This window comes from Pteronotus mesoamericanus, unplaced genomic scaffold (genome assembly GCF_021234165.1).
Source record: "Pteronotus mesoamericanus isolate MK-2021 breed Mesoamerican mustached bat unplaced genomic scaffold, CSHL_Meso_final contig_221, whole genome shotgun sequence".
Classification (NCBI taxonomy): Eukaryota; Metazoa; Chordata; class Mammalia; order Chiroptera; family Mormoopidae; genus Pteronotus; species Pteronotus mesoamericanus.
This window is the reverse complement of record NW_026555092.1, coordinates 16,886,820-16,908,259: the sequence shown is the minus strand read 5'-3', so window position 1 is coordinate 16,908,259 and position 21,440 is coordinate 16,886,820. Positions and strand designations below refer to the sequence as shown.

Genomic DNA, 21,440 nt, shown 5'->3' with positions numbered 1-21,440 from the left:
CCCCACCCGCCCCCACATAAAGGATTTTGATTCTGTGATTATTCTTACTTCATGCTCTTGGAGTTTTCTTTTCTTTTGCCTCTTTTGTTTAGCTCTTAATGTGTATGGTCTCACTTCTTTGAGCAGAAACACATTTACACAATGTATTTTAATCATTTTACCACCATTTATTGACCCTTTACCTACTATGTTACTGGGCATTGGGGAGACAGAAAAAAGTAAGAACGTATCTTCCAAGGATCTCATAGTCTCATGGGAAAAAGATAAAGATAATTATAATTCTTTGTAAGTCCTGTAATAGGAATATTTATATTCTACTATGGAAGCAGGATCTAGTTCAATTTAGGAGATAGGACGGGAAGAGTAGATTGACCAGGTTTTCTGGAGGGGGAGATGTTTGAGCTGAGTCTTGAAAAAAAAAACAGTAACCAGGTAGGCAGAGTAAGAAAAAAAAGGCTTTTCAGAAGAGAAGAGACTCTTATTCATTATCTAAATATTTTTCAAATAACATGTACCTGGCATGGTATTAGCATCTGAAGTACGCTTACTATCCCTAATGAGGAGGGTGCGGGAAGAGGGAGTGATGGTAGAAAGCTTAGGCGTATGATGTAATTATACATATAAAACAGCATGGTAAATGCCAAACCGAGGTTATAATGCTCTAGGAATTTAGAGAAGGATTAAAAAAGATTAGTGTAATCTAAGGTAGTTGAAAATGAGGAATTTAGATTTAGTATAACAAGAGAAAGAACCATTGAAAGTGTTGGGGCATGATGACATGAGAAACAATGCTGGCAGATTCCTCTTGGAGTGTATGCTCGGACTCTGGAGACGGTTAGCAGGGAGGAGTGGTGAGAAATCAAGAGTCCAGGAGGCCAGCTAGGAAGCTTTTGGAATGAGGTGAGGTAATGAGGGCCTGACATTTCTTAACTAGATTTCCATAACCAGATTCCTCAGAGCCTCCCATGCTCTATTAAAATTTACTACCATCTGTTCTTTTTTACAAGTGGACCTCTGTCATCCCCATTTCACTAAGAGGTTTCTTTTAAAGTTACTGATCTGGCCAAGCCTAATGATCATTTTTTTGTATTTTCAGCGCTTAATGGAGAACCACTGCAGTGACTAGTCTAAGCACAAACCATGGAGGCATTCTTTTACTTCCCTACCAAGAATATATAAAATATAATAAATTGCAAACAAAACCGAAATCCCACTATTTCAGAGTTTAAGTTTAAAAGAGAGTTCATAGGGTACTTCAAATCTGCTCCAGCAGAACTGATGATAATAAGCATAACAATGAAATAGGTCTTACTCATGATTTCTTTGATGACTAGGGACCATCTTCCCAGTCTATTTAGATCTTAACTTAAAGTTTTAGCTGAACCTCTTCCTCCTATACCTCTTAAGGCTTCAGTTGATGTTGTCTTCTCCCTTTTCTGAACCATTGCAGCACAGAGAGCTCAGCCTTTTACTCTTTTTCAGCTCTTTCTTGTGTTTGACCTTCCTGACTGGATTGTGGGTTCCTGGAGGACAGGAATTTAATCATACTTTGTGTGTGTTTGTGTGTATGTGTATAAAATCTTCCTGTAGCATAGGCCTATATATGTGTAATTATAAATTCTTTTTAAATATTATAACATATTAAGTACCTACTTATTGTATGTTTCATTATATTACTTTGACTCATAAAGTCTCTTTTTTAAATACTGACTTGAGAAAAAGAGAGATATCAATTTGTTGTTTCACTTATTCATGCATTCATTGGTTGATTCTTATATGTACCCTGACCGGAGATCTAACCTACAGCCTTGGTGTTTCATAAAGTCAATTAGTGGTACTGGTGGAAGGAAACAAGTTAAAGATGGTTCTCAATAGGGGGCACCTGCAATATCAATTATATTCCAATTTGGAATATACTTTTACATTAAATTCGCAAATATATGTGACCGGCTGCTTTGGGAATTTGAACAAAATAAAGCTACTCAGTGGAGACTTAATTGAAGCAAATAGGATGACAGCATGGCATAATAATAGCCAATGTTTATAGAACGAAATGTGAATAATAACAGCAGTAACTGCTATTATCACCAGCACCACCAGTAGCTAACATTTATTGAATACTTACTATTTGCCAGTCACTGGTCTGAATACTTTATATCAATGAGGTTATTATTTTCATTTTACAAATGAGCTATGGTAGAAAAACTACTGGATTGGGCATCAGAACTCTGGGCTCTGGTTTTAGTTGTGCTGTTAGTTAAATTTGGGTAAGTCTTTTAAGTTCAGTAGACCTTAGTTTTACATTTTTAAATTGAAGGGATTGGTCTCTGATCTCTAGGGTACTTAGCCTACTCTCTTGGTATCCTGTGAGCTCTGAGTTATCTTGTCTTCCTGTTCCACAAGTTCTTTTAACTTATGCCATACTGGGAGCAAGCATTTCTGGCTGAGATTATAGAGCAGGTTGGTAAGGTTTTTTTTTTCTTTTGGTTTTGTATTTTGTTTTAAAGATCTCTGAAGATGCTATTTAGAGGAATTTAAAATTCAGTTTCCAGAGATATTCATGTAATAGAAATGAAGGCAGATTGAGAAAATAAGAAAGGTGAAGCTGGATCTAAATATCTGAAAAACAATATATAATTAAACTCTACTGGCAATGCAGATAGAATCCTCGTGATTGTCTCTTGATTTATATGGTTTACTTTATTGTGCTTTGGTACACTCCCAGGGTACTCCTAGAGTAACTAATACTTACTGAATGTTTCTTCTGTGCATGTGTTACCACATTTAATTTTCAAAGTAATGTTTTAACTCTAGGTCACAGTGTTTTATTTTATAGATGAGAAAGCTATAGGGTTTAGAGATACTAAACATTTTCACGGTCCTATAGCAAGTAGCTGGTAGAGTAACTGGTAGAATCAGTACTTGAGCTCTCTGGTCTTTCTGACTCAGGAGCCTGTGTTCTTTATCAATTCCACATGCCTCCCAGAAGTTCAGATCCTAAGTACATACTCCAAGTTGCTTTTTATCTGCAGCCATTTGTGTATTAAATGTATTAGCCATACATTTTTTTCTTTTGAGGTACTTTAAGTTTCTTATTTTGTTTTCTTCTTTTTTCCTGTATTTGATACCACTTAGGAGCCTTTCATTCTTCTTATTTTCTTTTTTTAAATTTTATTTATTTTTTAGAGAGAGGGTAAGGGAAGGAGAAAGGGAGCATCGGTTAGTTTCCCCTCACACATCCCCAACTGGGGACCTGGACAGTAACCCAGGCCTGTGCCATGACTGGGAATCATATTGGCAACCTCTTGGTTCAAAGGGTGGCACTCAGTCCCCTGAGCCACACCAGCCAGGGCTCATTCTTCTTTATTTTTTAGTCAGGGTTACTATTCCACTTCTTTGACCCTAGGATAGAAAGGTTTGTACCTTCTGCTGAAAGTTAGCGATTTCATAGTGAAGTATCACGCTTTGTTTCTGTATTTTTAATTCTTAGAGGAGCTTCCTCCCTTCTCTAGAATGTGTTAATCTGGCAGATTTTATTTTTCTTCTTTGGGTGGTAATGATCTGAATTTTTCATCATTGGAGTGAAATACATTACAGAGCCCAGATCACTGGATGTTTGCATTAAGCCTGTGCTTGAGCTTTTAGTGCTTCTTTTCTTAATGTCCATTTCTGTGATATAATGTCTTATATCCAGCCTCTCAGATCTTTAGTTAGTTTTCTTAAACTCGTTCCTTTACTTTTTTTTTTTTTTTTTAAAGAAATTGCCTGGTCCTGCATATCCTCCTTTTCTCTTGTTCATCCGTGTCCTTTGGTTTGCATTCTTCTTTACTGTCAACTCTCCCAACTAGTTTGTCTCCTTGACATTCCTGTCTACCCTTATTTACTCTTCTTACCCTGTACCATCTCAATTCTACCTTATTTCCTCTGTGCAAATCCCTGTGCTGATGTCTCAGTTACTTTTCTGACTTCTTGCCTTCACTTTTGGTGGGTTTTTTTTCTTGTTTTTATTACCTCTCTAAAATTTGTGTAAAAGAAATGACAGATGTACAGTCTTAAGTTTCTAAAGGGCCCTTGGTGTTGGTGAGTAAAGATTGGCATCAGAATTACTTTGTGTGTATGTATTGTTCGGTATCTTAAACGTTTTAAAGCCAAATTAGTTGTGTTTTGGAGAGGATAAAGTAAGAAAAAAGATTGGAAATGTTGTTCTCTTAAATATTTGTTTTGCTTATTAACATACTCAAATCTTTTTCCTCCAGATTTAACTCAGGCTTTCCCTCACTTTGGAACTCCTAGATTTGTGAATATTGGATATTTTGAGAAGGAGGGGTTCTTTCCTTGATATTGACTAAGGAGTCTATTTACCTTCAGGATGACATCTGAATTGGAGAGCAGCCTAACATCTATGGACTGGTTACCACAGCTCACCATGAGAGCAGCTATCCAAAAATCTGATGCTACACAAAATGCACATGGAACAGGAATTTCCAAGAAGAATGCACTCCTTGATCCAAATACAACCCTGGACCAGGAAGAAGTCCAGCAGCACAAAGATGGGAAACCTCCATACAGTTATGCCAGCCTCATTACATTTGCAATTAATAGCTCACCCAAAAAGAAAATGACACTAAGTGAGATTTACCAGTGGATTTGTGATAACTTCCCATATTATAGAGAGGCTGGCAGTGGCTGGAAGGTAAGGATTTTATTTAAATTATTATTTTTATGCTGCAAGCAATAACAATATTGGCCTTTATTGAAGATAAGCTCTGTGGAGGCTTATAACTGAAAACGAAATTCTGGTTAGAGCAGAGGTAACGCAGCATTCACTGGAAAACAGTACTCACAGTTCATGTAAGTTCATAGTGAGTCTAAGGTAGAAAAAACTGTATTTATTGCAGTTAGTACTGCTTTCATCATCCAACATTTTTCAGAGGCTTTTTTTTTTTAAAAGATTTTGTTTATTTATTTTTAGAGGAGGGGGAAGGGAGTGAGAAAGAGAGGGAGAGAAACATCAATGTGTGGTTGCCTCTTGCACGCCCCCAACTGGGGATGTGGCCCATATCCCAGGCATGTGCTGTGACTGGGAATTGAACCGGCGACCCCTTTGTTTGCAGGCTGGCACTCAATCCACTGAGCATCATAGCCAGGGTATAGAAGCTGTTTATTTTGCAAAAATTTTAGATTTATAGAAAATTTACATAACTATTACAAAGGGTTTCGATATGTCCTTCATCCACTTCCTCTATATCAACATTTTATATAACCATAGTACAATTGTCAAAACTAAGAAATTAAAGTTGGTACAATACTTTTGACTAAAACAGTACTGTTAACTACTAAGTAAATTATAGACTTTATTCAGATTTCATTAGTTTTTCAAATAGTGTCCTTTATGTTCCAGGATCCAGTCCAGGACCCCACATTGCATTTAGTTGTTATGTCTTCTTTGTCTCCTCTAGTCTGTTAATAGTTCCTCAGTCTTGTCTTTATGACCTCGATACTTTTGAAGAGTACTTATCAGGTACTTTGGAGAATGATTCTCAGTTTGGAAATGTCTTAGGTTTTCTCATGATTAGAGTGAGATAATGTGTTTTTGGGAAGAATAATATGGAGGTGATGTGCCCTTGTCTATATATCATATCGGACTTCATGTCACTGTGTCTTATTACTGGTAATGTTCACCTTGGTTCTTTGGTTAATGTGGTATATGCCAGGCTTCTCCACTATAAGATTACTGTTTCTCACTTTGTGAGTTATAAAATTTTTTAGGGAGCTATTTTAAGGGCATTCAGGTATCCCATTTCTTCTTCAGTTTTGCTCATTAATTTTAGCATTTGTTAGTGAATCCTAACTACTGCAGTTTTTTATCATTTTCTAGTGGTGATTTTCATTTTTTCTTCCCTCCTTTTACATTTATTAATTGGAATTCTTCTGTTAGAAAGACTTGCCCCTCATCCCCTTTTGTTTGTTTACTCAATCACTTATTCGTAATATTATGCACTCCTGGATATTTATTTCATTCTTTGTGCTATTATTGTTTGTTGCTCAGATTGTTACAGCCTTGACCGTTGGTAGCTCTTATAGGTTGGCTCCTGTGCTGTTTTGACATGACCACATTTTTGTTGGTTTAGCACTTTTTAACTTTCTGGCATCACAAAATGTTATAGGCTCATCTTATACCTTCTCTGCTGCAGCCCTAAAATGAACCACTTCTTTTTAAGAATCCCTCTTTCCTTATCTAGGTTTTTTGATGTTCCATAAAGTTAGTTACCAACCTACCTAATGTTATACAACAAATAATTAAACTTACTCTTTTTTGGATCTGCACATGTTATATTCATATTCTCATGTAGGAATTACCCAGTTGTGTGCTGTGTGGGGCATGTGGATATGTGTGCATTTGGAAGAAGGGGTTTATAGAACTTTAGGTCTGCCATCAGATGGTAGGTAGTTTTGTTTCTCTTAAGCCTCCCTTATATTTATTAAAGAAGACGTTTACTGATGTATCGTGACCAATGATGTACTGTGCTTTTGCAAATGTAAGATTTCATTTTTTATGGCCAGGTAATATTCCATCATATATATACTACAGCTTTTTTATCCACTTGTTTATTGATGAGCACTTGGGTTGCCTCCATATCTTATCTGTTTTAAACAATGCTGCATTGAATACAGTGGTGCATATGTTTTTTGAATTATTGTCTTGGGTTTGTTTGGATATATACCCAGAAGTAGAATTGCTGGTCATGAGCAGTTCTATTTTTAATTTTTTTTGAGGACCCTCCATACTGTTTTCTGTAGTGGCTACATGAATCTGCATTCCTGTCAACATTGCACGAGGGTTCCCTTTCCTCCACATCCTTGTCAACACTTGTTTGTTGAGGAAGCTTGTAATTGTTATTGGATGTGGTGGATACATAGAAACAAGGAATTATGATGCTATGTAAAAAGCTCTGTAATAGAAAAACATAGAATGCTGCACTATGAAGAGTTGAATAATTGGGCATAGCTACTGTGTGTAAGCCATAAAAAATATTCATTATATATGTGACCTACTAAAAAGTATTAAATGAAGGGTGTAGTTAATAATTGCTGTGAGAGTTTAGAAGAGCTTTTGGGAAGTATGATGAGGTTATAAAGTGAGTGGCACAAAACTAAGTGCTATGAGAGAAAAGGAAGGGAGAGGCATTAGATTAGAAAACTATTGAGTAAATGGAATTTAGCTGTGCTTTGAAGAAGAGTAAGATTTGAGGAGGTCTATTTAATGTTTCCAGGAAATGGTTTTAAGGGTTTTTAGTAGAAAGCAGAAGAATTGGGATAGAGCCAGAATGTTCAGATCCCATGAACATATGAATGCCAAGCTGAAGACCTTGGTCCAAATTTAGTAGGAAATAGCATGTAAAGTTTGACTATATACCTCATTTACCTGTCTGACCTCAGCTTTTGCTGAAGTGTAAGTCAACCTGGGAGTGTCAAATCCAATCTGCTAAATTTTTTGCTGCTGACCAGCCCAAGTCATAGTTTGTAACTGGGTTAGAAGTAGTGGTACAGTTTTGACTGGAAGATGCATGATTTAGGTACAGTGAAGAAAGAGGGGTAAAAGAGAAGAAATGGGAGTAGGTGGAGAAGGACAATGTTGTTCTTAGAACTAAAAGATGTATCTAGTCTGTTCTGTTGCTTTGGGCAGACTTTTAATATTTCTAGAGGTAGCTGCTCCATAATTACTTTTTTAAAAAAGTTTCTTCAAACCAATTTCAGGTGCCTAGAACTTGCCATAATCACTTTTAATTTTATTTTTGTGGACATAGAAATGTTTTGAGAATTTCAGAAGTAGACAAATGGAAACTGGTTTTTCTTCTCCTTTGTGCAGGTCCTCTCTCTCTCTTCAGGCTTTACTTCCCATTCACTGTCCTTAGTTTTGATTAGCACACTCCTGCAATCTGCTGCTCACTATATTTTCTTTAGGTATGGAGGAGATGGGTTAGGAGAAAATGAAAGATCATTTAGAACTTGTGAAGTTAATTTATGTTGGTTGAACTAGGGTGGAAGAAGGATCCTAAAGCAGTTGTCAAATACCTTTCCAGAAATGTAGAGCTGACTAACGTCACCCAGAGGAGGAAATGTTGCCATGGTCACTCAAAAGCACTCAAATACAATTTAAATATTTAGGTAAAACTCCCTTTCATTTTGTGCCAGGGCATTGAAGAGAGATTACATATTAAAAATAACTTTTTGAATATTCCATAAGAGTTTAAAAAACACTCTGGCCCTGACTGGTGTAGCTCAGTGGATTGGGAATAGTCCTGCAAACTGACAGTTTACTGGTTTGGTTCCTGGTCAAGGCACATGTCTGGGTTGTGGGCCAAATCCTGGGTTGGGGACATGCAAGAGGCAGCTGATCCATGTTTCTCTTGTACATTAATGTTTCTCTCCTCCTCTTTCTCCCTCCCTTCCCCTATAAATAAATAAGTAAATAAAAATCTTTAAAAAATACTCTCTGAATTTTCTATAATTGAATGATTTTGTAACCTGAACTATATGAAAAAGAATTTAAATTTTTGTGCTATTCACCTTACAAAAGAAAATTAACCTATGATGTTACTGGAGTATAGGGTACTAAAGAAATACAGAAGAGTGGTATGTGTATGTGGGAGGGATAAAAATATATTGTGTATTTGCTTATTGTTGTAAAAAGAAATTTAGGACTAATAAACTAGAAACATAATAAACATAATTAGTTACCTCAGCGGATGCATGGAACTGACATAGAAGAGATATAGAAGGGAATAAGATTTTAACTATACCTTTTTGTATAGTTTTGACTTTTTAATCATGTGTTTTACACATTAAAAATAACCCCAAAATATGTAGGAAATAAAAAGTGTGGGAAATGGAAATCTTAAAACTGAGTATAAGCAAACATAAGCCTTACATCTTATCAAATGTGTAATGTAATTAGAAAAAGAAATTTGTGACACTTTTGGAAAGAGCTTCCTGATTATAAACTTTCATAACATACATACTAAGGTTGAAAATTGCAAAGAAAACATGAACTTTACTTAGCAGATTTGTCTTTGTTAGTGATATTTTGCTAGTGTCAGTCTTTGCTTCCAGTAACTCCAAGAAAAGAAGTTGGGAAGTTGGGAGAAATGCTGAAACTGTTTTATGTGCTTGGTAGGGCGCAACAAGTGGGTTCATGTTTGATGTTTGGGGAACCAGGACTGTCATAGTACAAGAAGAGAAATACAGGTAAGAATGTGGATCTTGATTTGAATTGGAGGTGCCAGGTTACATTCAAGTTTAAAATAAAAAATCAAGAGTGCTTTTAAAATTTAGATTTTTGAGTGGCAACTCCAGTTTAGTGAGTTATCTTGGATAAAGTCTAGGATTCTACATTAAAATTTATCTCAAGTGACTCTAGTGCAGGTAGACTGTGTGCAAGTAGAGTGTACTTTTGAGAAACTACTTTTGGGGCTGGCATTTTTAAGGCCAAGCAGTATGCCCTGATTGGTTATTTAACCTGGGCTATTTTTCCCCAGGTTAACCTGGACCATCCTAAGTTTTTCTGTTCTGCTCTTCCAACTTCTTTTCTTGGGGTTGTTAGAGGTAAGGTCTGCCCAAGTTGTGAGATTTGAAGTAATCTCTTTTCTTCATTGTGTGTATGTATATACATGTCTTGACTCATATTTCTCTAGGTGTTTTTACTTTCTAAATATGCTTTTGGTATTTTACAAACATATTTTTTCCTGGATCTTGGCTATTGTAAATAATGCTGCTATGAATATAGGGAACAATACTGGTATTAAAGAAGCTTTTAAAAGGTGAATGTAAATCCAATCCTATCTTACTACCAAAAATATCAATTTAAAACTTACGAATGAGAGTTCTATTTTTGCTTGGAATATAGACAGCTACAAAGAATGATGATCCTTTCCAGACAATGAGAAAACAATGGGTTAGCCAGTCAGAGAAAGACAAATACCATATGATCTCATTTATATGTGGACTCTAATGACCATAATAATTAATCATAGACATCTTTCTGTATCATTAAAAGGTCTTAACAAACATTTAAAATGGGACATACATTCCATTATTTGGAATTTTCTAACATTTACCAGAAACTTTTTCAACAACTGCTTCCATTTGTAACATTCATAATTTGAAAATCGAGAGGATTTAAATTTGAAGCTCAGTTAGAAAGCCTATTCCATTTGTAATTGTATTCCAGTACATAGAGTTATTTAAATTTTTGATTCTATTTTTAAAGGTAGATTTTGTTTTTTGGATTTCAGTGACTGTATGGCTTTTCTTTTTAATTTCAGAATTCCATACGACATAATCTGTCGCTGAACAAGTGTTTCCTTAAAGTGCCTCGATCCAAGGATGACCCCGGAAAGGTAGGATTTATTTTCTTTAAATAATTGGATTCTTTATTACATATTTGTTGTCATGTTTGTACGGTACCTAAGCTATATGTTTGTATGTAAGCTGTATCTGTTGTACAGAGAAAAAGAATTGCAATGAGAACATTCAAATTCCTTGATCAAGGATATTTGTGAAAATAGCAAGTCTTCTTTCAGCCCACCCCACCCCACCCCCTCTTCCTCACCCCTATTTTAGTTGGCACGCTTCAAGGACCAGCTAGGCACGGAGAGCATTCTTTTTAAGCAGTGGGAAGCTAGCTAGTGTAGAGCTGGTCCTGTTATAGTTTGCTGTTTCTAATCTAGCTTTGGTTATTTTCTAAAGTGCATATTAAATTAACTTTTGTTTTTGAACCACACTTTATTAATTATTACACATAATAGGTAGATTTGTCTGTAATTGACAAGTGGAAGTAATTCTTACTCTGAAAAAAATGTTTTTCTGTTATTTCCTTTTTTTCTTAGTTGCTATTTTTTCCTCTTTGTTGCATTTATTTCCTGCCACCATCACATTTTTAGTATTTTATCTGCAGACTTTTTTCATCTATTTGTTTCAACAGTCTTGTCAACTACAGTGTGGCCTGAACTTGGTACTAGTTATTTGGTTTCTAAGCTCAGAGTGTTTGCTTGGACCATATTTGTTCGTCATGATAAATTACTAGATTAAGACTTTGAGAGAGTGTGTCTGTTGGCAAGCATGCATTCTTGTTTGGATGTTTAGACTTCTTGTTGTTGTCGTTAGGCTAAGTGTCTCTGGAAAATTTTTTAAAAAATGTAAGCCTGGTCATGGTAACACCCTGCTTAAAATAAGTACTCCTCAGTGTTTTGAAGATGTTTCTTTTATAAACTACCTTTACTGTATTTTTTCTTGATGTGTCTTTCTAGCTGTGTTTCTCCCCATTCACAACCCAGTGTGAGGAACTACATGAAGTTTCTCAAGCATGCTTTTCATATGGTATTCTCTTAAAGCACAAACTCCCTTCCTATACTTATTTGGCTTATTCTGGAATCTTTTAAGATTGAGCTGCAATAATACTTCTTTGAAGTTCTCCCCTCCCCCCACCAATCAAATGAGTTTGTTGTCCCTCTTTTGAGTTCCTGTTATTTTGTCATGATTGTAGTAGCTCTTAATTGGTCTCTCTATCCATGAAGTTATATCTCCAATTTATAGTAATTTTCACATAGTAGTCAGGGATCTTTCAAAAATGTTAACCTAATCATTTACTGTTTGTTTAAAATCTTGGATTGGTTATTTACTGTTCTTAGGTTAAAGTCTAAATTATGAGGGTAGGATCATGTGTGTTTTGTTTATTCGAGAGCCCCAGTTGCTTGCACAGTGGCTGAGGAGTCACTCTTGTTGAATAAATGAATGTATTGTATCCTCTGCTAGATGATTAACTTCTTTTAGAGATAGTTATTCATTTCTATTGCAAAGCAGGCACTCTTTAAATAATGAATGCTTTATAGCACCTACTATGAGCTGCCCCATCAAGTTGGTTCTTAATAAGACTGAGTAGATTATTATAATAGTTTTCATATTTGACCCAATTTATTATTTGCCTGTGTTCATAACTCTCCAAGGTGGTAACTAGGAATTGGTGAACTTTTTCTTTCCTTTTAAGCAGGATTATTATTAAGAAAAGAATGATAACGTTTTATATTTGCTTCATTGCAATTTACTATGGGCAGTGAATAGATATGAATCTGACTGAAAGGGTTCTTAAAGAGCTTAGCAATTATTTTCTTTTTTTTTATTAACAGTTCTATGAAGGCACTGATTGGATTCAGTAAGCATGTGGTTCAGATTTAATTTTTAAATGAAGTTTACATCATTAAACAACCCCCCCCAACATATGAATGTATAACTATATTATGTACTAAATTTTAACCAATTGGAGACCTATTTAAGAAAAAATTGTAGTGTCGGGTTTTCTTTTGTGCAGAACTTTAAGCTTTCTCTCTATCTTAAATAGTATCATGGGGTAAAGGAGATGTAGAAAACACATGTTACTCTTTATAACTACTTTATTGTTTTGAATTAGGATTACCTTACTAATGTGCGGCCAAAACAAAATACAGAAATAAATAGAATCCAGGGAGGTAAATAAAAGCTTTCAATTTTTATCATTAGTCTCCAATTTTAAACTTACTTTTATCAAAACACATAATTGTTTTCATTGATTTTGGTCATAATAGTAAATATTATATATTTGACGTTATAAAGTACATTTATACTAATAGTTTTTTTTTTTTTCCAGTCTCAAGATGAGATTTAAATATCCATTGTCCTTATTGATTTTGGTCAGAAGTAAATGTTGTAAATCTAATCTTATAAAATACACTTACATGAATAAAGTCATTTTAATTTTTTTTAAAGATTTTATTTATTTATTTTTAGAGAGAGGGGAAGGGAGGGAGAGATACATGATATGTGAGAGATACAGATCAGCTGCCTCTCGCAGGCCCACAGCTGGCCCACAGCTGGGGACCTGCCCTGTAGCCCTGCCCAGGAGTTGAACCAGCAACTTTTCGGTTCTCAGGCCAGCACTCAGTCCACTGAGCCACACCAGCCAGGGCAAGTCATTTTAATATTTGCTATCAAAATACAATTTTTGTTCAAAGTACTATTGCTTAAAAAAAAGTATTGAAAACCTCAGATCTAGCCTATTTTATAAAAGAGGAAACTAGGGCCAGTAAATGAGGAATGACTTGCCCATGTTCATTGCAGAATTAGAATGCAAGTATATTGGCTAGACTTACTTGCAAGTCATAGAAACCCACTACAGATCAGCTTAAGGGAGAAAGTAATCTGCAGTAAGAACTGGAGCCTGGTTCTTAAATTTTCTCGTCAGGAATTTCTCTTTACATCCCTTAGCTTTCTGTTGACTACATTTTCAGTCCACTTAGTGTCAGACATGGCCGTCAGCAGCTTTTGGCTCATATTCTGCTGTTTTAGTAATAACCCTTAGCTGAAAGAGACTATCTTCCCCCCAAGTCACCTGCACTATAGCAAATGTCCTAGAGTGAGTGGTGAACAGACAGACACTTGGTTTCTTGGTTCCTAGACTAGTGCTTTTTCTGCTATACCAATCTTCCTTGAGAGGGAGGCCAAAATGTTAGTTAAGTTTTGGTACTTATGAATTGTTTTTTCTTTTTGTATTACAGTGTTTCCTGGCATTTGAGGAGCTTTTCCAAAACCACCCTCACCACAGTGGGAGAAAACCATTGAGCCAAGGTGGGGTGGGAGTAGTTTCGGTCGTTGGGTATGGGGTGGACTTTTACCCCTTAGGATTTTGCTAGCTACCGCCATGACCCCGATGGGTCCAGGAGGTAGAGGTAGAAGTAGCTATACAGCATCTTCTTTCCTGTTTTTTTATGGTATAGCTTCCTGGTCACTGTATTACCAGAGTGGTATGAAGGCCAGCACAAAGCTTGAAGAGTATTGTTGAATTACAGTTATTTTTATATGGCTCTTTATCTGATTCAATCCATTTGCTAGAAATCATTGTTATAAAAGCCCTTAGTATCTGATACCCTTCCGTGTACTTTGATGGTCTGAAATCCATTTTATTCTCTTCCTTGAAACTAATTTCAAACAGCCACATTGTTTTCTTTCTTTTTTAAAAGAAACACAAAGAAAATGAAATTATATTTGTATCCAGAACTGCTGCTTTTTCGGGCACAGATTTCTATTTTCTCTTTCTTTAATTACAACCCTGTATCGTCATACTATATTTAGTCTATGTCCATTTTTTTTTTTTAATTCCTGTCTTTTGTCTCCTCTTTTCTCATTAGCTCTACTTTCTGTATTTTTGTCTGGCTTTTTGATCTAATTTGTTTTTTAAAAGTCTTCTGCAGTTCACACGTATCTGTTACTTATCTTAAAGAAAGGTAAATATTTTGTTCACATTATGGAAAAACAAATCCTATCAGCTAAATTTAGTTTAAGAATATAAAGTTTTCTTTCTTTGCTTTCTACTTAATCTTTCCTCAACCTTGTTTCCTCTTCCCCTGCTCAGAAAAATATTTTGACTTTAAAGGAAATAAAAGATTTTAAGAAATAAGGTTAACAATTAGCATTGATGGGCTCTAATAAAACTGATAGCTAAGAAGTTGAAGACACTGTGAAGGCCATCTGCCTGTCCTGGGAGGGAAAATTATAGTGAGTTCATAATAAAAAGAGGTGTTTTTTTTGTTTGTTCGTTTGTTTTTTTTTTTGGTGGGAGGAGAGGTTTTCTTGTCTGAAGATGGGAAGGTTGTAAAGGCTCAGTGGCTGAATATTGGGTCTCCTGGTTTGTGAGGAAACAAAGTCACTGCTAGAATATTAACTTACGGAAGTTCTGAGATTGTGCTTTTTTTTCTATTCCTGCCTTCTAACAGTATAAGGGACCATATAACACAGTTGACTAATCTGTTATTTTCCAAGAGTATTTTTGGGGGGTCCTGTTAGTATTGTGTTGTATTTATTTGTAAATTGTCTAGTATTTGTTGGTATCATATTTTTGTTAGTCACTTTATTTGTAAAAAGATGTAGAAAAACTGGAGAGATTTGAGAGAAAATAAGATGTAACATTAAATGATAAACAGTATTGAATGAATCATAGGAATGTACCCTGAAGAAAGCAGATAAGAGTGTAATTTTAATACTAGTCTTAAGTACATGATTTTGTGAGGAAGACGTTTATCTTTTATCTGTGTCTTTGTATAAAACCAAACATGAAGTGGAATTTAAAGGTGCGCAGTGGTTTGGTTGGACAGAAATAAGGACATATTTATTGGAGTGAAGGAAAACACTGATAGGGTTCCTAAGGGAGGCTATAGAGTTTGCCACTTCCGAAGCACTTCAAGGATAGCTGAAATTACTAACGTTTGTGGTTTCTAACTTATGGTAGGTAAGAACCCCCATTGAAGGTTGAGAAGAGGACATGATCAAGTTTACCTGAGGGACCAGTGAGAACAAAATTGAGATGGAAGCAGGAATTAAGGGAATTAATATAAGTACTAACATGAGGTCCAAGAGTGAAGAAAGGATCAGTGCCAGTGAGTGCATGTTAAGGCAAAGGTGGATTATGAATGTGAGGTAGTCCATTAGACAAACCAAGGTTAGAAAGCTCAGAGTTAGCAGAAGCATTCAGAGAGGGTTTGAAAGATTGAGGTATATAGATATGAGGGTCTGATTCAGAGAAAACACTGCAGAATCAGAAAGAAATGCCAGCCTAGAGCCCTGACAGCAGGTTAGAGCTGCCTTTTATTCGAACATGCAGTATTCTCTGTTAGAGCTCTTCTTAGGAGTGGGAGATAACAGTTTGTGATTGGCCACTTTTTTTCTTTTTCTAAACTACTTTTAAAAAATATTTTGCCCTAAAATTATCATTTTTTAAAGTATATAGCAAAATTCACTCTTTGATGTATAATTCTAGCAGTTTTGACAAATCCATACAGTGTGACCACCGCCACGATCAGGGTATAGAGCAGTGTTGTCCCTTGGTAGTCAGCGCCTTTCTCAAACCCCCAAACCCTGGCAACTAATACTGATCTGTTTTTTGTCCCTATAATTTTGCTTTTCCTAAAATTTAATATTAAATATAAATGGGACTCATAGAGTAGGTAGCCTTTTGAGTCTGGCTGCTCTTACATAGCATAGTGCATTTGAGATCCATCCATGTTGTATCAGCAGTTCTTTATTTCATATATTCCATTATATGGATTTACCACAGTGATCGCCATTTGAAGAACGTGTGGTTTGTTGCTAGTCATAAGTTCACTTGACCGTCAAGTTCTTTTCTTTTAAGCTTAGACTCAATAATTAATTTGACATATACTGAGATACAAGACAGTGTTGAATTAGTCTAAACTACTAACATAATGGTCATACTGAATTGCTTTGTGAGTTACATTAAATACAGATGAGCTCTTGGAAATCATTTGTGATGTAATAAAATAACATTTATCTCCAATTTAAAAAATTATTCCTGAAAGAATTCAGTTAAGGCACTGATGATTTGAAAATAAGATATGGCCAATTATGAATTACTTCTTAGAACATACTGTTTTTAACATTTAGAGGAACCATTTAATATACTATAATCAACATGCTAAATACCTATTTTTAATCCATTGATTAAGAGTAAATTCCTTAACAATCTCTTCTGGGCAACACTTAGCTTAAGCTATTTGATAATCAATATATTTAAAAGTAATAAAAACCAAGAATGTTCTAGAGACCTTAGCTGGCATTGGAATAGTTTGTTTCCATACATTCAGCCAACTAGCCAGCCAAGCTTGCCTGCCTTTGAGTAGTTCCTATATATTTGACTGTTTATAGCCTATTTTTGCAGGCTGAGTGACTACTTAATTAACCTTCTGTCCCAACTAGAAACTTCTGGATAAAAAAGGGTGTTACTTATTATTTAATTATGCTTAGACAACAGGTATAAACCAAGACTGAAACTGGGAAGTACATTCTATCTGTGGTGCATGCAAATGCTCTGCCTTGGAGCTAAGGGTGTTTATTAGGAACAGCATCCTAAGATATTTGAGGGTAAAAAACAAAAACAAAATCCCCCAAAAACCAAACCTTTTAAACTGGATTGCCTAATCTAAACGGGGAGAGTAAAACCACATTTGAGACATGGTATGAAACCAATGAAATCAGGAACAAAAGGGATCCAGCATTATTTCTGAGACTTCTGACATGGTATGCATTGGAAGCTAAGAAGAGCAGAGAATAGTCTATAATTATTCATTTTACAGTGTGCATACATACTTGGCAGTAGGGTTAGTTAAAACATAAAATTTATGGATGAAGCTATTTGGAATGGTAGGTTATTTATGATAGGGACTACTTTTCCTAGGAATATGAAATTAATATAGCTTTTTGGGTTTACTTATATTTAATCAAATAATGGCATTTTCACTAGGCTATTTTTAATCTGAGGGCTATTATAAGTCACATTACTGTGATAGAGCAGAGTATTTTGTGTTGACATAAAGTATCAAATAAATTATTGGAATAATTAAAATGCACTTTATTTGAAGTAATAAATATTTTGTAATGATGGAAATAGAGGCATTTAAGGCCTTCGTTGGTTTTCAGCGCATCTTCTGATGCCTTCTCTACATTTTGATTATCTTAATTTTCCTGAAGTTTTTGAATTATCTGTATTATTTATTTAGTTACTTCTATTTAGGAATGCTGCCTAGTTTTCAATTTGGTGCCACTTTTCTTTCTCTCTAGAATAAATCTTTGTATTAGGATATCTTGAAGTTGGTAGGTGATTCGTTTTTAGAATATGTGTTCAAAATTGTACATTTCTAGTTATGATTTTTTGGGGGGGAATTTTACAGATTAAGACATTGTAGTCTTTTTCCTCATGGGGGCCATTAACTCCCTGTATCAAAATTGTTGATATGAATTACTAATAATGTCTACATTTGTGTATTGCTTTACGGATTAGGTAGTTATTTTACACATATTATCTTGATCCTTCAAACAATTAGATAATCAGGCTCTCATTTTAGATAGTGATCTTCAAGTTTATAGTATATTTTTCCGTAATAGATTAGTTCACATAAACCTCACATAATCAAACTCTTCACTTAGGTGGGAATCATTCATTGTATATTCTAATGTCTGGCTTGTGATACTATTACATATATCATTTGTTTGTTTCTTAATATTGCTAACTAGTATTCCAGTAAACAAATATACCACAATCTTTGTTTATCCATTTATCTATTGGTGGATATTTGGATTATTTTCAGTTTTGGGCTGCTGTGAACAAGCTGCTAAGAAATTCTTATACAAGTTTTCTGTGGACATATGCTTTCATTTCTCTTGAATAATAGAATAATTGCTTTGTGAAGGGTTGATGAAAGAGTCTAAGAAACTGCCAAACTTCTTTGCAGAGTGGTTGTGTATTTTACATTCCCAGTAGCAATGCATGAGAGTTTTAGTTGCCCCACGTCCTGGCCAGCAGTTGCTATTATCTGTCTTTTTAATGTTAGTCATTTTTAGTGGGTATGAAGTGGAATTTCGTTATAGTTTTATTTTGAATTTTCTGATGACCATTGATGTTGAGCGTTTTTCATGTGTTTACTGGTCATTTGTTTATCTTTTGAAGGTTCTTTTAAAGTCTTGGCTTTTTGTCTTCTTTTTAAAATTTGGTGGCTATTATTACTGAGTTGTAAGTTTAGGTCTTTATTTTTTAACATACCTGAATATGTCTGTTCTTGGATTTATATTATGTAAATATTTTTTCCAACTTCTTTTGTTTTCATAATGGTGTCTAAAGAAGAGTAAACATTTTGGATTTTGAAGTCTAATATCAATTTTTAATTAGTGATTAGTGACTTTTGTGTCTTGTCTGGGAAATAACCAAAGTCAAAGATTTTTCTCTTCTGTTATCCTCTGTAGGGTTTTAAGTTTTATTTTATTGTACATTTAGGTCTTTGATCCATTTTAAATTAGTTAAATGGATAGTGTGTTTGATTTTCCTGTTGGATTATTCTTTATCTTTACAAAATATTCTTAATTTCTTCAAATACTCTGTCTTGAAGCTTACTTGGTCTGATATTAATATAGCCACAGCTTTCCTGTGCAATTTCATGATACACTTTTTTCCTAGTATTTTCCTTTTAGTCTGTAAACATCTTTGTATTTAAGGTGCATCTCTTATAAACAGCATGTAGTTATTGGCTCTTGCTTTTTAAATTCAGTCTAAAAGTCTTTGCAATCTATTTGGAGTTCTTAGTCTATATTTAATGATTATTGGTATGATTGCTCTTTTTCTTTTGTTCCTGTGTTGCTTCATTTCTGCAACCTTTGGGGTTAATCCAATAGTATATAGTTTCCTATTTCATCTAGTGACTCCTTAGGTATGCCCTTTTTCTTAATTTTTTAGTAGTCATTCTAGAGCTTAACAATATATATTACTATGTTATCAAAGTCTATTTAGAGGAACTACTATACCACCCTTCACTTCACACCTCACACTTCATACCACTTACTACTTTCCTCTTGTTCCCATCCATTTCACACATGCAGTAACCTTACTACAGTAATTCCATTTATCTACCCATCCCTCTCTTTGTTCTTTTGGCATATCTTGTACTTCTACTTATACATCTCACTTTAGAATTTCTTTTCTTTGCTTTAAATAGTAGTGCTTTAAGGAAATTATATTGAGGAAAATATTTTTCTAATTATTTTTCTTTTCTCATGTTCTTGTCTCTAAATCCAAATTTCAATCTCATATCTTTTCCTGTTAGCCTAACAGTAGTATCCTTTGGCATTTCTTGCAGTGCACATTTGCAGGCAAGAAATTTTGTGGACTTTTGTTTATCTGGAAAGGTCTTTATTTCATTCTCTCAGTACTTTTTCTGGATGTGGAATCTTGAGTTTGCAGGATTTTCTCTATCTCTCAGAACTTTGGAGATTTTCCTTGGCTTCCATTATTTCTGGTAAAAAGTTACCTATCATATTTTTATTTCCCTGTATGTAATGTGCCCTTCCCATTCCTTCTTTAGTTGGCAGCTATCAGAAACTTTAGATTTAAGCAGTTTGACTATGATGTGTCTCAGTGTAGTTTTCTTTGTGTATTTTCTGTTTGGGATTCTTTTAGGATTAATAAGGTTTTCATCAAAATTTGGAATATTTTTGGTCATTTAAAAAAATTATGGCCCCATTTTCTCTTCTTTCCTTTTAGTATCCAATTAAAATATGATAGACTCTTTGATATTGTTTTACAGGTCATTGAAGCTTTTCATTTGTTTTTCCCTTTTCTTTCTTTTGTTCCTTAAATTGGATAATTTTTACTGATCTGTCTTCAAGATCTCTGGCTCTATGACTATCCTATCTGTTGTTAAGCATATCTGGTGAACTATCTATTCCAGTCATTGGAATAAAGATTGGAATTTTAATTCTAGAATTTCCATTTCATCTTTTTTGGGTATCTTAAGAGGTAATTGGTAAAATGTGTTCCACCAAATTACTTTGATGCTGGAACATTAGGATTTCTGTGTTTCCGCAGCTATAGTCCCTGGATGTAAGATATGCAACAGTGAGTCTCTCCTTCACTGTGGGTCCCCACCCCCCGCCATCCTTACCCAAGGACATGCTTATTGATTTTAATAGAGAGGGGAAGAGTGGAAGAGAGAGAGGGAGAGAGACATCTATGTGAAAGAGAGATATCAATCAGTTGCCTCTCATACTCGCCCCAACCAGGTACCAAGCCTGCAGCCTGGGCATGTGCCTTGACCGAGTATCGAACCCCATGACCTTTCGGTTTATGGGATTATGCTCCAGACATCTGATCCGTACCTGTCAGGGCTTCACTGTGGGTTTTTATAATAAGAGGATACTGTCCTGATCTATATAGGGTTTAGAAACCCCATGAAGCTAATTCAGCCTTTCATCTAATTCTTTATCATTGATGTTTTGAGATCCTGCGTTTTTATGTGAAAACAAAGAAATCAGAAGAAATGGGATTTTTAAAAAACAAAATTATTTTAATGATAACTTGGATTAGTTTGTCACCTCCAACTGTCCTTTCTCTGATCTCTGCTTACCATTGCTCCATTTTCTACATCGTTGCCTGGTATACAAGTAAAAACTCCACATTTTCAACTCTGGCCTCCAGCTTTGTGCCTCTGAACTTTATATTCAAGCTATATTGCATTATTTATCTTGCATTATGATGGCAGTTTTATATCTTCATGTTTTTGCCCATATTCATCATTGTATCTAAAATTTTCTTTCCATCTTACTCATCTTTGAATCCCCAGTGCAAATGTCAGCATTATGCTGAAAACAAGGTAACCTTCCTTTTCCCCTCTTCTCACCATTTTTTCTTGCTCTCTATGTTTATCTCTCTTTTTTTATTACCACATAACTCTTTGACCGTACAACTGTTAATGCTCCCGAATGATGTGCCATCTGTATTTTGATCTCTTCCACTCAATTGTGAGTTTTTGTTGACAAGGATTGGGCCTGTGACATTTTCATAGTATCTGGTA

At 34.9% G+C, this 21,440-nt stretch overlaps 1 protein-coding gene across 3 annotated transcripts in view; it reads left to right on the top strand.

Annotated features, from left to right (window-relative positions):
- Positions 1–21,440, top strand: part of FOXJ3 (forkhead box J3) — a 100,847-nt gene that overhangs the window by 35,427 nt on the left and 43,980 nt on the right. For 2 of the 3 annotated variants that reach the window (XM_054572069.1, XM_054572067.1), the window contains exons 3-4: positions 4,369–4,693; positions 10,326–10,400. In XM_054572069.1, the coding sequence (XP_054428044.1) occupies positions 4,369–4,693; positions 10,326–10,400 (400 nt within the window). Of the gene's footprint in view, positions 1–4,256; positions 4,694–10,325; positions 10,401–21,440 lie in introns of all 3 variants that reach the window. The other variant, XM_054572068.1, reaches the window with a different exon arrangement.